This window comes from Gymnoscopelus braueri (assembly GCF_963280865.1).
Source record: "Gymnoscopelus braueri genome assembly, chromosome: 8".
NCBI lineage: Eukaryota > Metazoa > Chordata > Actinopteri > Myctophiformes > Myctophidae > Gymnoscopelus > Gymnoscopelus braueri.
In genome coordinates, this window is record NC_137609.1 from 34,080,917 (window position 1) to 34,097,241 (window position 16,325).

The 16,325-nt window shown below is 41.2% G+C and overlaps 1 protein-coding gene across 5 annotated transcripts in view; it reads left to right on the top strand.

Annotated features, from left to right (window-relative positions):
• Positions 1-16,325, top strand: part of LOC308089858 (serine/threonine-protein kinase TAO1-like) — a 41,073-nt gene that overhangs the window by 12,120 nt on the left and 12,628 nt on the right. For 3 of the 5 annotated variants that reach the window (XM_080434793.1, XM_080434792.1, XM_080434795.1), the window contains exons 2-14: positions 1,221-1,407; positions 2,544-2,809; positions 3,137-3,208; positions 7,657-7,758; positions 8,639-8,684; positions 9,213-9,309; positions 10,711-10,824; positions 11,206-11,297; positions 12,901-12,994; positions 13,188-13,269; positions 14,564-14,734; positions 15,269-15,475; positions 15,958-16,086. In XM_080434793.1, coding sequence (XP_080290919.1) covers positions 2,675-2,809; positions 3,137-3,208; positions 7,657-7,758; positions 8,639-8,684; positions 9,213-9,309; positions 10,711-10,824; positions 11,206-11,297; positions 12,901-12,994; positions 13,188-13,269; positions 14,564-14,734; positions 15,269-15,475; positions 15,958-16,086 — 1,341 coding nt within the window. In that variant the 5' untranslated portion in view covers positions 1,221-1,407; positions 2,544-2,674. The remainder of the gene's footprint in view (positions 1-1,220; positions 1,408-2,543; positions 2,810-3,136; positions 3,209-7,656; positions 7,759-8,638; positions 8,685-9,212; positions 9,310-10,710; positions 10,825-11,205; positions 11,298-12,900; positions 12,995-13,187; positions 13,270-14,563; positions 14,735-15,268; positions 15,476-15,957; positions 16,087-16,325) is intronic. The other 2 variants (XM_080434794.1, XM_080434796.1) reach the window with 1 other exon arrangement.

Sequence of the window (16,325 nt, forward strand, 5' to 3'; positions counted from 1 at the left end):
CCCTCAATCATTTAATTATAGCCTCTCCAACACGCATGGATACACACACACACACACACACACACACACACACAGCCCTCATTAATATAGACAACAGGCCAACAGTAGACATTAAATCAATCCTGTGATAGGATTATTTACATTTCCCAGTTAGTCCAGTAGCCTAATTGCCGCAAGGTTGTTCTGAGCTGAAGTACTTTTGATGACTCAAGACTTTCAAGGTTGGTGTGCAATTTGTGAGTTATCCTCCAGAGTCTAGTCGTGGCTAGTGTTGTCATTTGGTCACAGTTGCTACAGTTTTATGTGGTTGGTTTTTGGTTTCTCCAGTGCTAGTAGTGGTTAAAGTGTTAGAGACACTTTAGAATGAAAGAAGCTTGGCTATTTGTGTTTTAGCTATTCGGCTCATCATGAATATTTTTCTATACAACGCGCACTGTTGCTGAACAATAAATGTAAAATGTCTCAGTGTTGCTCCACGGAGGATAGTTGGGGGCAGGTAATATTATAACCTAGTCTCGCGTAGCCAGGCGATCAGAGATCTCTACTTACTACTGTTGCTTATGGTGGCGTCTAAATTCAATGAATGGGCTAAAACTGTGTGGGAAGTGGAAACGGCTCAGATATTTTAAAAATAACCGCATCACAGACGGAACCGATGCAAAGACTTGAGGGCGGGCGGTCCTTCATATGGGATGATGGTATCTGGATTGGTTTTCAAATCGGTAGGCGTAGGTTTATTAACACTGCTTTTCTCCACCGTCCAAGCCCATTCAATTAATTTACGTGAGACTAGGTACCATATAACCTGGATGATCATCAGTGTGCTCATAGTGTTACTCATTTGCACTGATCTCCTACATTGGAGGCCAAGGACAAGTGATTAGATGCTGATGGCTGGTTGGTGACATTGAGATAGACTTTTAGTTGCTTGTGCAGAACTTGCCCTAGCAGTGTTCTAGCAGTGTTCTTGTTGGTGGAAGACTTATGATGCCAGATTTATACTTATTTGCATACCAAAATAGCCAAAAAGGAAATTGTTTAAAGTTTTGTTTGATGGATGAGGTCAGGGGGGCATAACCACAACATTTTTTTACATTTGGTTGAATCCTGTAAACCGCATGGTTGTAAACACTGAACTGATACGAGCAACTGATTACAAATTATTTAATTAAAAATATATATTTTATAATCATATTATTTCTTTTTATCTTTGTGCTCAGTTGCAGTTGGTGGCCCCCGATAAAGGATAGGCTACACATCTCATGGCGGAAATTGATTCTAAGGACTAGTTGACTGAGTTGCACCGCTTGGAAATCCTGGGTGCTTGGGGACCCTACAGCATCAGGATCCAAATCTTGCCCAAGTCTGGAGAAATCTCAGAGGTACCAAAGGAAAGCTACCGGAAGGGTGAGTGAAGCCTGTTTACACTACCTTTTCGAAAACATACAGTATAAGCTTATTATGTAGCATTGTCACCCATGGGTGTAATTTGAGTGTGGCAGTGTATGGCAGTTGCCACACCTTGATTTTGTAGAGGCAATCTTTGTTCTGAACAGACAAGGAGAAAAAAAAGTTAATAATGTACATTCCCTCTGTTCACAGTATTACGATGGGTAGCTCACTCACACACAATTGTGTACTTGATTCACACTCTGAGAAGTGTGTAACGTTAACCACTTAAGCTATATTATATTAGCCTGGCACTGGCCAGACTGATCACGTGGGTTCACAAAAAGTTATCAGTCTGGACGATATCAGTCTGGACTTCGGCCCCATAGGAGACGAGTATTTGTTGGCGAGATTATTTACCTGACCTGACCAGGGCCTGGCTTTTTTTTTTTACTCTTTATTTTCAGAAGTTTTATCAGACAGTACATAAAATCAAATAGTACAAAAAAGCAACAGAAAAAAATAGCAGTAAAAATAAAACATACAAACAAAAAAACAAGAACAAAATAAAAAAGAGGTCATGGGACATTTGGTACCAGTAATAAGACATGTTGACAGGATTTAAGACCAAATACAAAGTACAATATACCATAGGGAGGATACAACCAGCCATCATCAGAGATCTGGCACGCTATCTAAATAGTCCAGCCATTTCCCCCATCTTTTTTCACCCAACTCCTTTTGGAGCCTCAAAGAGTAGGTCATCTGCTCTAAGAGATGCAATTGTCTCACAATACTGACAAATAGTCCCATAGTAGGGCAGTTCTTCTGCAACCACCATGGCCTGGCTTAATGCACAGGCTTTAGGGGCTACAGCCCGGGGCACACCAAACTGCTGGGCAAAAAAATTAAGTGTTTTGAAGTAACGGCGGCGAAATACTGTCCGGGGGCTGCTGAAGTAGCTGTAAATCGGTGCCGAAAAGTGTCTTCTGCACCCCCCCCCCCTGCTGATTCTTTATGCCCATGTATGGATGGACATCTCTATGGCTTTCTGTCCTTGCCCCTTCTATGCCCATATATGGTTACTTCTCCCACCACATGTAGTAGCTTATATTTTTTTCAATTACCCTTTCTTACTTCCTATTTGTGTCTAGGTCCCCATGTCCTGGTTCCTTTGGCAGCTCCATTTCTGCAGATGAAGCGTCAGCTGCTGTGGCGTAGCTCAGCACCCAGATAGTCCCCCCCCCCCCCCCCTCACGGGTGCCAAGGGACTCCATTACCCAGGATGCCCACCACCTCTGTACGGGCGGGCAGCCTCAAGGATCCGGAGGTGTCTGACCTCTTCTTCAAAGAAGACCCAGAGAAGCTCTTCTCCGACCTCCGTGAGATCGGGCATGGCAGCTTCGGAGCGGTCTACTTTGTACGTTTAGTTTTATACATTCACTTAACCCTTGCATATACAGTGACGTGTTGTAAGCTTGTAACTGCTATTACCACTATTTTTTATTTTTAAGTATAATATTAAATGTAATTTCTTTGTATATTTAAGTTATTTGTCATATCTGCCCTGTGCAATTTGTGATTATGAAGCCTAAAAACCAAATTTAAATTGTATTCGTGTTCAAATGCCAAAAACACAATTAAATTGTTAATCGACACAATTATTTGTTTGACAATATAGCGTCAACTTAAATTTGTAATCGTGACAGCCCTATTTGTGTCTAAATGTTGTTCCTGTGTGTTGTAGGCGCGGGACGTGCGCACCAATGAGGTGGTGGCCATTAAGAAGATGTCTTACAACGGAAAGCAGTCCAATGAGGTCAGGGTGCAGCAGAACAACCCCTTAGCACAGTCAAATCTTTGTTGTGTGTGTTAATTTAAGTCAGAGTACAAATGAACCCATACAGGACCCCATAAGGACCCGTAAGGACCCTTATCCATTACAAGCGGATAAGGGTCCATTTGGTTCCATTTGTACACTCTGGAGTTGAATTAACAAAATGTCATATCAGAATATGCAAAATATATTGTTTAACTTTATGGACATTGTTCTTTTAGTCTCTTAAACAAATGAAGGCTCTGCCATCACTAATCTGGATACATTTGAAACCACATTTTCTCTCTTTTCCTGACTCATCATCCACACTAATCCACTGTTTTCGGCCACCCAAAAAAAAATTACTTTTCCAAAACGCTGACATCTCATTATGAACCCAAACTCGAAAAATATCATACCCAAATAATATAATCGCAACCTTGTTGCGATGTGATCTTGTAGATCGGCTATTTTCAACTAATTTAGAAAATGTTAGAAAGGTTTTGCCTGTAATGACACATGCCCAAAATAGGGACTCCAGGTTGTGTTTCTATAGGCCAGTCCACACCAATGCAAATCCTTGCAACATGCAACTACTTGCAACATGCAACTACTTGCAACATGCAACTACTTGCAACCCTTATCCCCAATGGCAGTTGCAAGGAGTCACATTGGTGTGGTCTGGCCTTAAAACCGTTTTGTTGCAAGGAGTTGCGACTACCGGTAGTTGCATTGGTGCGGTCTAGCCTTATCGCTTTGACAATTGGTTGGGAAACGTTTCTACATTATGTGTGGACAATGATGGAACGCTGCACTGGTGCCAACTTGGAAATGCCATCATGCCACATGTGTAATTACTGCATTTGAATTAGTATTAGCTGGCACCATTTAACCCTGTATGATGGTGTCGTGGCAAAAATAGCCGACCTACAAACTCGCAACGTGTCACGATGACAGTGACACATCGTGTCACAGCTTGTAGATGGGCTATTTTCAGAAAAACTAATTGAATACATGGCCAAAATGGGGACACCAGGTTGAAAGTGGTTAAAGAGTGCTGATGGTGTAGTTGTTAAGAGACATAGGATTGGCCCGGACCGCTGGCCTTGCGGTCCGGGCACCTAGGCTGTAGTGTAGCGGGGTTGAGTCCCGTTCCCGAAGAACTTTACTGCGTGTCTTGACCCATCTCGCTCTCCCTCTCGCTATCAACAGATTGTTTCCAAGGCTATATGTTCACACTGGCAGCCTAAATCAGATTGGAATCAGACAGTGGTGTAAAGTAACTAAGTACTGTACTTAAGTAAAACAAATTGGAGCATTTTTTACTTTTAGTGGAGTTTTTCCAATTTTCAATACTTTTACTTCTACCCCACTACCCCAGGAAAATATTGTACTTTTACTCCACTACAATTATTTGAAAGCTTAAGTTAGTAGTTACTTTTTAGATTTAGATTATAGACCACTTAAGGTCTATATATATTTCGGCTGTTTGAAAATAGCCGATCTGCTATTTTCAAAATATGTTTATACATTTTGAAAACTTTAAATTGGACATTCTGCATAATGAGTACTTTTACTTTTGGTACTCTAAGTATATTTTGATGCCAATACTTTTGTACTTTTACTAAAGTAAATTCTGAATAGCAGACTTTTACTTGTAACAGAGTATTTCTACATTGCCGTATTGATACTTTTACTTAAGTAAAACATGTGAGTACTTCTTCCATCACTGGAATCAGATTGGTTTCATCAAGTCTGAAAAGCAAGAAACCACATGGAAACTGATCTTTGTTAATCAGATTTGAACCGCATTCCTAGGTGGTTTGAAATGCGATTCAAATCTTATTCAGAAAGACGTCTCTCAGTTAGGACACTCGGACATGGAAGCCTGATTTATATTTCATTGTATGACGCCGTCGCTCGTCCAAAAATAGCTGAGTTACAATTTAGGCATTTAGCAGACGCTCTTAATCCAGAGCGGTTTACAGTAAGCAAGGAAAACACGAGGTCATACGTACATCAAATGTATAGAAATAGTAATCTAGGATCATAGGTAAACCAAGAACCTATCATCATTCTAAACAGTATTATATAAGAAAAATCTATAATCTGTACATTGAAACTGTACACACTATTGGATGCCAGGTCTACAAATGACCTGGCATCTGTCGACAAGCCCGCAACGTGTGGCATCATGACGCGTGGTGAGCTTTTAGATGCCGATGTCTGAATACACAAATCTGACCTGATCACTTGCAAATTATGTTGTCAGTCCTGAAGATAAGATTTGAAAAACAAATCAGATGTGGCTGTAGTCTGAACAAAGCATAAGTAGCTGTGTTTACCAGCCAAAATCCCCCTCAAAGGCAACAAAGCACATTCTGCTCTTTTTATTCTGTTGTTTACTCACAGTAGCTCTGGAAGTAATGACAGCTTCTAGACAAGGATTTGATAATTGTGGACAGACTTGGTAGTGAGTCAAGCTAACCAGTAGCTATGTGTGATGTTCTCACAATGGTTTTTATGCAATACTCGGGAAACACTATATTTATGATCACTGTCCAGAACTCTATATTTAGACTCTTCATACAGTAAAACTTTAACCTCCCGGTTCGGGAAACGGGTCTGGCTCAACCATGCTGTCAATCAGGTCGAGGACATTTCAAACAACAGGAGAGACGACAAAGCAATCATTGTTTGGTTAAACCGGAAATACAGGTATTTGAGCTGTACCGCTGACAAGGATCTTTTTTTCAACTGTACAACTGCATTTTCTTCACGCCATGGAATGTACATCATCAACTTAATGATAGCATAGGATTGTAAATGTACACTGTACAATGTGTTTAGACTGATGCTAGGCTCTTGGTTCACTCGTGATCCTAGTTGACTGACGCACTACACTGACTCTCTGCATTTGTTGTGTGTGTTTACCTTGCTTTTTGTAAGTCACTCTGGTTAAGAGCGTCTGTTAAATGCCTAAATCAGGGGTCTTCAACCTGGGGTCCTCAGAGTTACTACAGGGGGGGCGCCAAATCTTTGTGTGATAGGATTTTTAAAATTTTATTTTTACACAAACCACTTCAACCCTATTCTGAGGGGAACATGTGAGCTTGTAGATCGGCTATTTTCGACGATGAGGTTTGGTGTTGAAGGAAAAAAGAGCAGACCAAGTACAGAGCCAAAGGTCAAGTTTACTAAGTATTGAGGGTTTAAGTGGTTAAATTAACACAATCAACACTGATGATAGTGCTGTCAAACAAGTACGGAATCTATGAAAATGTTTAATCTGCAAAACACTATTTCATTGCAATATGTAGTGGGGTATGGCATCTGCTATGGCATCACCACCGCTCTGCTGTTTGTAAATTAAGTCAACACACCAAGCCAGCCAGATGTTAATCTGTTAGTTTTAACACCTTAAATCCTATGGACACTCATTTTCCCCCTATATACCAAATCTCTTTCTCAAAAATAGCACATCACAAGCGTGTAGATCTGCTATGCCTATTTTCGCAGGACATTCCCCCCCCCCCCCCCCCCCCCCCCCAATAGGGATGCTAGGGTTTTAACCTCCACCTCATACAGTAAAACACACACACACACACACACACACACACACACACACACACACACACACACACACACACACACACACACACACACACACACACACACACACACACACACACACACACACACACACACACACACACACACAGTGTCTTGCAAGACCCAAGGTGAACCTTAAGCTCTCACTGTCACTGACCCCTTGCTTCTACTGCATGCTACCACTCATGATTTCAGATTAGACCTAATCAGATTACACCTAATCTGTGTGTGCGTGTGTGCGTACTCACATACAAACCATAGCGATGTATTGTCCAAATCTCCATTTAAAGGTGCATTAAGTGATAATTCTCTATATTTATTTAGATATAATCACTAATTACTCCTCCTCCTCCTTTGCTGTGTGTGTCTCTGTATATTTGCATACAGTGAAATGTGGTATCTGCATCTAACCTGCATTCTTTATTTTATAAGTATCAGGAGCAGTCGTGAATCATTGCTATTGTGTGTTTGTTCAGTAACAGGGTCTCCCTGTCTCTGCAGCACTTTAGTAAACAGAAAATGCATTTTCAGTTTGGAATACCCATTTTATCCAATCAGCTGGGAGAACTCTTACAGGTGAACAAATTAAATTGGAAGTGATGAAACTTAAAAACAAGCAGACAAAACTGGAACTGGAACACTATAAAATTGGAACTGATAAATGGATTCCTCTCCTGATAGGATGAAATTGGCAACCCACCTGAAAATGCATTTTCCGTATATTGAAGCGTTTGAGAGATGGCAGACCCCCGTTATTGAACAAACACTCTCTTCAAACACCTTTTTGTTTTAACCAACAAATATCACTTCAACTACTAATGCTCCATTTCTCCTAACAGAAATGGCAGGACATCATAAAGGAGGTGAAGTTTCTCCAGAGGATTCGACATCCCAACAGTATAGAATACAAGGGCTGCTACCTCCGTGAACACACAGCATGGGTAAGACACAGTACATCCAGTGGCTCACAACCTTTCTTCCTTGGAGCCCCCCTTCTTACAACGGGACAAAGCTGAGTTGCCCCACACACATACGCACCTCCTTAAAGCACTGCTCACTCCAAGCAAGATAACTACTGTATAACGATAATGATGTGAGCGTCCACACTGATGAACGATAACTGTTAGCAGTACAGTACAGTTCGCAGTCCAGCTTGGTCAGAGAGCCCACACGCACAGAGGCAGAGAGAGCGATCTCTGCCTCCATAGTGCTGAAAAGACACATGCAATGGGATATATGGATAATCTGACACAGATTATTATGTATAAGGAGGCTAGATAGTTGCAGAATACCTGAGGTAATCCCAGCTAGCCTACCAGCCAGCGTTGGCTATTTATAATCATCTCCTCATCTCCGTTACTTATCACAACAAACTGATTGTATCCCAGCTGTCTTTCGGATAGATTTTGATTGGCTGTTTAACAAATTGCTCTGAAAGTGATACAAATGATATCGTTTACCACCATAGTTGTTGTGGTGTGTACTCTGCCATTCATTATATATATTATATATTAGTTATAGTAATGATTCTGATTCTTGGTGTGAACAGTGCTTAAGACTCAACCTAACCCTAAATCAAACCCTAAACCTGTTACAAAAGTGAAGACCACCAAAGCCTCTGGGTCTCACAAAGATAGTGGTAAGACGTACAAGAGCATACACACTCGCACACATCTGCTAAATAAATAATAAGTATAATGCCATAACATTTGTATAACAATGGTAGATGTATATCTAGCATATATCTACAGACGTGCGTGTGTTTGTATGTGTGAGTACACAAACATTTTACATTCTGTCTTTACTTGTTCTTTTTCATAGTTGGTGATGGAGTATTGTCTCGGCTCTGCCTCTGATCTCCTGGAAGGTAAGTGAAAAAGATATCACTCCTCCTTCCACATCTGATCATAGGTCTGATTTCAACCACCCCAATGTCAACAAGAAAGGATATTTTGCGGGTTTTAGTTTCCAACTGCGCTCCAAAGCCAAAGAGTAGTAATTAGGTGACTCGTGAAACTGAGAAAAATTGCTTCAGAGTCAATCGACCCTTCCCAACAAAGCAGAAGGGGATTGTTCATGGAGTGCCGAGTGCAGCGCTATGAGCTTGTAGATCTACTATTTTTGAAAAATCGTGATTTTTTTTTCTTTTTTTTTCTTTTTTTCAAAAAACTTTTTTTGAATTTGAACTTAATGGGTTAAAGCTATACCCTCCCCAGCTGTGCTCATCACTGTAATGCAGTGGTTCTCAAAGTGGGCTCCATGAAAGTTTTCATGGGAGTCCATGAAATCAAAACATTTGAGAAACACTGCTGTAATGAACAGCATTAGGAAGTGTGGGGGGTGACGGGCAGCTGATGTGACAATCCAACTCAAAATTGTTCTCTCCTCCCTCCAGTTCATAAAAAGCCTCTGCAAGAAATGGAGATCGCTGCCATTACCCATGGTGCTTTGCAGGGCTTAGCCTACCTTCATTCCCACAATATGATCCACAGGTAAGAGATTCTGATGACGGCTCTAAAATGGTGAAAAACATGGCAGTGGAGCCTGACAGCGTGTCGCGGGTTTGAGTCCCGATCCCGACGGCCTTTGCTGCATGTTACTCCCCATCTTTCTCTCCCCATTTCCTGTCAGCCTACTGTCCTATTGAATAAAGGCATAAAAAAGCCCCCCAAAAAGAAGAATCTTTTAACTCTTACCCTGCCAGAGTTTTTTCAAAAAGTCTGTAGCCTCTGCCAGGGTTTTGACCGATTTTGGTACCTTTTCGCATAGCCACAAAATATTTTTCTCCAGTATGATTGATCCCAGATAATTTCTAATCACAGATGAGATTCAGGTGTGGTTTCACAAATGTCAACGAGGTCAATTTCACCTTGTTGTCATGTGTTGTTTGATGTTTGAAAATAGCTCAAAACCAGTAGTTTCAAACCAAAAAACATTGTGAATTGTTTGTCCGTTTCAATTTTAACATTGAAGTGGATGGAGCAGCAAATCTTTGGGAATTGTTATCTCCTTATTCGTTTGGAATATCGAAAAGGTGTCAATCTTAAATAATTAGAGAATCTTTTTAGAATTTTTTTTTTTTTTTTTAAGTTTTTTTTTTTTTTTTTTTTTCAAAGACGTTTTTAAACGTCTTTGATTGGTGCGTTGATCTGGGCAGCCATAAGCCAATCCATGAATTGCCTGGCAATCTGGTAACGGGCAGCACCTGTTTTTAAAACAAAAATATTACAGCGATAAAAATCAGTAGAGACCATGCTCTGGGGAACATGAACGAGCTCGGTGAGTTTCTTGGCAATCCGCCCATTAGATTTTGAGATGCCATGTGTGAAAGTAGAAATTGTGGTTGGGCTAGAGCGGTGGACAAGTCAGACAAATCTGTGTGCCAACCCCACACTATTATTGCAATTCAACGATACAAAAAGTCATAACCTATTAGCTAGTACTTGTACTCACTCATTTCCCAATGCAGAGGCAAATTATACTGTAGATGGTAAAAAATATACATTTCAACCATTTTCTACCTGCCATCCGTCTTTTGGGGGGAATGGTTTTTAATTAATGGTCATTAATATTCAGCCAAAAGCTTGTAAGATATGTTGTTTGGGACTTCTATTGATCTGCTTATTACATGGCTACTTGTAAAATTCAATAATTTGACACGCATTATCTATTTAAAAACATATTTTATTAGCTTAAAAGTTTATACCTCCTTAACAATGTAAACCGGGTCAGAGCAGCGCTCTGTTATGGAGATATAACAGAATGCAGAAGGCATTATTGACCAATCAGAATTGAGCATTCAACAAAGCCCAGTAATAATGAATATTGTATTAATATACTAATAGTTTTTTTTTTCTGTTAAAGTCTATGTTTTCTTTGGCTTCTTCATTCAGGGATGTCAAGGCGGGGAACATCCTGCTAACTGAACCCGGGCAGGTTAAACTCGCAGACTTTGGCTCCGCCTCCATTGCCTCGCCTGCAAACTCCTTCGTGGGGACGCCATATTGGTAAGGGCCACGTTGTCAAGGCTATACTGACTGAATTGTTTAACTCTTTGACTGCCAGAAATAAAACATAATTTGCCACGCCACTGCCAGCGATTTTCGAGTGTTTTCACTAACCTTTGAAAAATCATAGAATATTCATCTCCAGTATGATTGATCCCCCGATCGCTTTAAAAGACGTATCTGAGTCTCGTAGAATTGGAGGGGGGGGGGGGGCGAGCCGCCGCGATCATCCGTTCCATAGTTGTAGGCAGTTGAATGTAGGCTGTTATTGCCAAAAAGCAACAGAAACAGAGGAAAGCCAAATTGAATAACAAGGAAGTGAACTGGCTGTTTTTTTTTGGGGCGATCACTCTTGCATCCTCCTCCCTGTCTTTTCTCCAGGATGGCCCCAGAGGTGATTCTGGCCATGGATGAGGGCCAGTATGATGGAAAGGTGGATGTTTGGTCTCTAGGAATCACCTGTATAGAATTAGGTAGGTGCATCTATTGTATGTCTGTGTATCATACAGATATGTGTTTGTTTTGGAGGGAGTATTGGTTGGTTGGTTGCAATAGGAATTGGACAAGGAACTTAGTATCAATACATGTTTATTCACAGATTTGGACATATATCTTACATATTCTTTTTTTATAATGTGTTAATTGTTCCTTTTTTAATTACAGTGACAACCACAAAACACTCTCATGCATACATACCTCTCTCTCCCCCCAACGCCCTCCCAGCATCTCCTTAGCAAGGACTCACATTCCCAGAAAGTCATTACATGTTACAGTTAATCACTTTGTTTTTAGATTGTGTGTCTTTACCTTGTTTCCATAGTCATTAAAAAGCTACTGCATCTGAATAATTGAATCAAAGTTAGCTAAACATTATTGTGAGGGTAATAAGGTTCGAATTCCGTTAAGAATTCAATCCTTTCTCCATGGACTATTTTCAGCTACAACATTCAAATCAACACTTTACGCAACTCACTTTCGGTTTGTTAGTTAGTTGTTAATTAGTGCAAAAGAATAAAAAAGAAAACAAAAGGCAGCAGCAAACAGAAGGGTTATTAGCTTTGATTTAATGGAACTAAGAGTTGTAGCCGACTGCTGTTTTATGGGAGTTTGTTCCAGATATGTGGTTCATAAAAACTAAACGCTGCTTCCCCGCGTTTAGTTCCGACTCTGGGGACAGAAAGCAGACAGTACCCATGGATCAAAGTTCTCAGTCGCTACAACTGATTTCAGTCAGTTGGATTCCATAGAAGCCAGCATGTCTTCTATGAAAGCATGTCGCGCACCGAAAAGAGCAGATCTACAAGCTCACAACACGTCTCGCTGAAACGTGTTGTGAGCTTATAGATCGGCTATTTTTGGTTATTAGTTATTTTAAGATTAAAGAGTATTTGAAGTGATCAAACTAGCAATAGAATACATGTTTAGAAGCATTTTCCGTGGTCTCAGAAATGTCATAAAAGCAAAGGTTAATGCCTCAAAGCTGTGATTTTCTCAACTGGTTGGCTGTACTATGTGGAACAGCAGCAACATAGGGTTAGAATGATAATACCTAAACATCATCAAAAAACGTTCAGTCATGGGATTTAATTTAGCTACTTACTCCATGCAGTACCGTGGAAGCATATCCAAAAGACGTAGCAGAAAACTACTATTCACTATTTATTGCATCACGGAACTGATGCGTTTCAGCTCAAATAGCCTTCATCAGAGCATCTTGCACAACACGTATCCAATCAATCAAAAACACACATCCAGTTATGCAGTCTGTGTCATTCAGAATCTGTTTTTTTCATCACATCACAGATTTACAGGTGTAAAGCACTGGTTGATGGTCGTGTTTTTTTTGTGCGTTCTCCATAGTTTTGTAGTATTCCGCGAGAAGAGAGAGGGCAGAGGCAGAGTGAGAGGAAAGAGATAGGAAAACAGGTTAAATAGAACAAATAAAGGGAAATTAGTTGTGTTTCTGCAGCTTCCTGCACCTGTTCAGTGGTGAAGAGCTGTAGGCAAGAGAGTTTGATTCATTAAAGATCTGTGCTGTCTCTGTTCTAATAACTGTAATTATCCTTTTGTTGCCAGCGGAGAGGAAGCCGCCCTTGTTTAACATGAATGCGATGAGTGCCTTATACCACATAGCGCAGAATGAGAGCCCCACACTGCAGTCCAGTGAATGGTGAGAAAGACAACACACCCGTGCACGCACACACACGCGCGCACACACACACACACATTCATTTTAAGTTTTAATGATATGCATGTGTTTCAAGTCGGCCATACCACCCATGACCAAAAAAATAGTTATTTTGTTTTTTAAAACATAATGGCAGACGCCAGAGGGTTAAACCTGTTGTCTTATTTCTGTGCAGGACGGACTACTTTAGAAACTTTATTGATTCTTGCCTTCAGAAGATTCCCCAGGACAGACCACACTCTGATGATATGCTGGGTGTAAGAACACACACACACACACACACGCGCGCACACACACTGTACTAAGAGAGTGAGGTCAGCGCATTAAGATGAAGATTGCGGAACTTCTGGTGTTAAATCTCTCTGATGTTTGCTCTCTGTTCTATCCCCATAAGCCTGTGTTTTTTTCTCCCCCACTAATCCCCTAGTTCCTGACGACACTCGCTGTACACAAACATATGCACACCAGAAGTGCAAACACACCCACAAATGCACACCAGGCGCTCACGCACACACACACACACACACACACACACAGAGCTCAGTTGCGTAGATAGAAAATGGCCATAATTACTATTATGATATTCTTCTATACTATTGTTAGTAACGGAGCAGCTGTCGGTTGTCTTACTAATGGCCTTACTACTGCTAATGGAGGTTGTCCTTGGGGGGGTGGGGGTGGTGAGAGGGTGGTGCTGGTTTTGCACCGATCCCCAGACTATGTCTAAGCAGTACGTTCGTGTCCCGTTCAGAATCGCGGAGACAACCAACACCCCCCGCCCCACATTAATGCAATACACACGTGAGAGACAAAATTTCGACCCCTCTTCCAAAAGGACGGGAGATATTGCGCGGATGAGCTTAACGCGGTACTACTTGTCAGCCAGTAGGTGTCCTAGCTGACACCAGGGTCAAAATGTCCCAATGGAAGAGCAGGGAGAACACCTCCGACCACTGCAAATGTGCTAGTTATATTGTATTAACATACTCTACCATACAGATTAAGGCTGCCGGCAACTATCCATTATTTTCTTGCCGACTATTCTATCAATTACATTTTCAATTAATAAAACAATATTTTGGGATAATTTGTTTATATTTTTTATATATCAAGGAATAAATGCACAAATGAATAAATCGTTTAGTCTGATAAACCGCTTATGCGCCGTTTTATATTTGCCGTACAACTGTTTGGGGCAAGAATAGTGACATGGTGAATAGTTGACACGACGTGTCACATCGCGAGCTTGTAGACGTGCTATTTTGGAAAATCTTAATCGTAAAGTTATTTGTATTAAAATGGATTACTCTTGATAATCGATTAAATCGACTAGTTTGAATAACAGTTGCACCCCTAATACATATTTATTAAAAGAAAGTTTTAAGTACTAAATAAGTTCGGGATTGCAGATAAAAATTGACACCCAGGATCTGTAGCTCTTATTTCCACTCTTCTGTGTGTTCTCTCTCTCTAATCATTACTTTTCACTCTGTCCTCACGCTCTCCCCCCTTCCTTCTCTCTTCTTGCTCGCTGGTGCCCCCCCCCCCCAGCATGCATTTCTGCAGCGAGAGCGTCCAGACTCGGTGCTTATGGACCTGATCCTGAGGACCAAGGACGCGGTGCGCGAGCTGGACAACCTACAGTACCGCAAGATGAAGAAACTCCTCTTCCACGACACAGCACACAACGGACCCACGTCGGAAGCCCAGGACGGAGATGAGGTGTGTGTGTGTACACTTGTATTACTATACTTACTGCACTTGTGAGGCCCAAATGTCACCACCAAGTATAGTAGAATTGAGAAACGGACATTATAAAGAAATTTTTCCTGGTCCTTACAAGAGAAATGCTTGTTTTTTTGGTTAAAGATGATTTTGTGAGTTATGCTTACAATTACTGTGTATTTACGCTGTAGTTCGGTGTTGACGTGTTTGTGTGTGTGATAGAGAATGCACACGTTTTTTCATGATACATGTACATGCTTTTTCACACACTTCGATATATACGTTTTTATTCTGCTTAATGTGCTAAAGAAACAAAATGGTACAATGGTGTTCCTAACATTAAACACACTAAATGAACCAGGTGTGTTTATATTTGTATGTCTGTACACGTCTTCACCTGTCGCTCTCTTCACCTGTTCCTCTCTCTCCATTTCTCTCTCTCCTTGTCTTTCTTTCTCTCTCCCTTTGTCTTTCTATCTCTCTCTCTCTTTGTGTCTATCTCTCTATCTCTGTGTCTGTGTGTCTCTCTAGGAGTCGGAACAGGGTGGAGGGCGTACAGGCACAGTGAACAGTGTGGGCAGTAACCAGTCCATACCCAGTATGTCCATCAGCGCCAGCTCTCAGAGCAGCTCCGTCAACAGCCTGAACGAGGCGTCCCAGGACAGCCGCAGCGAGCTGGGCCTGATGGACGGAGACCACACCGTCATGTCCAACAGCTCCGTCATACACATCAAACCGGTGGGTATTTCTCAGAAATATCTAGTTGTCTTAACAGATTTATTGACTTTAAGCGCTTCCAAAATATTCATATGACTCTCTAGCAGCTGACGTTGATATTAACGTTGGTCTAAATCAGCACTGAAACGCCTGAAAATGTACTGTTTTATCAGAAAGTCTTATAGATCTTTTATAAATTATATAAAGCAAATAGTCGAATATTCAGATTAAAAGCCTGAATCTGATTCGAACAAATACATTCTGAGTCGGCTACAGCCCTAATACCGACAATTTACTGTACTTAAAAAATACATGGATATGGTACAATACAGAATGTTTCTGGATATGGTACAATACAGAATGTTTCTTTTTTATCGGTGTCACTCTGACATGCGGAGAAAAACACATTCCCCCCCTGTACGCCTCAGTATTGGCCATTCTTCTGTGCGCTCTGTATGACCTAATGATGATGAGTTGATGTTGTATCTCGGCTGTGTCTCCAGGAGGAAGAGGAGAGGCCGGAGGAAGGAGAGGCCAGCGCCCCCACGGAGCCCCAGCCAGCTCCAGCCCAGGGCCCCCGCAAGCACTACCGCAACAGAGAGCACTTTGCCACCATACGCACAGCATCGCTGGTGAGAAGAACACACAAAGTGCAGTACCGGTACATGTGGGTCCAGGGAGCCACCAACACTACACTGTAAAATCCTTACCGTTAATTTAACCATTTAAACCAGCCCAGTTATTTTCAACCTTTTTAATTTCAAGGAGTTTGATTTGCATTAGTCCACAGACCCCCATTTGATACCATTTTGGTTTTTATCTCTGTGAGCCCAATCTACACTGTAACATTCTCAGTGTTCATTTAACTCTT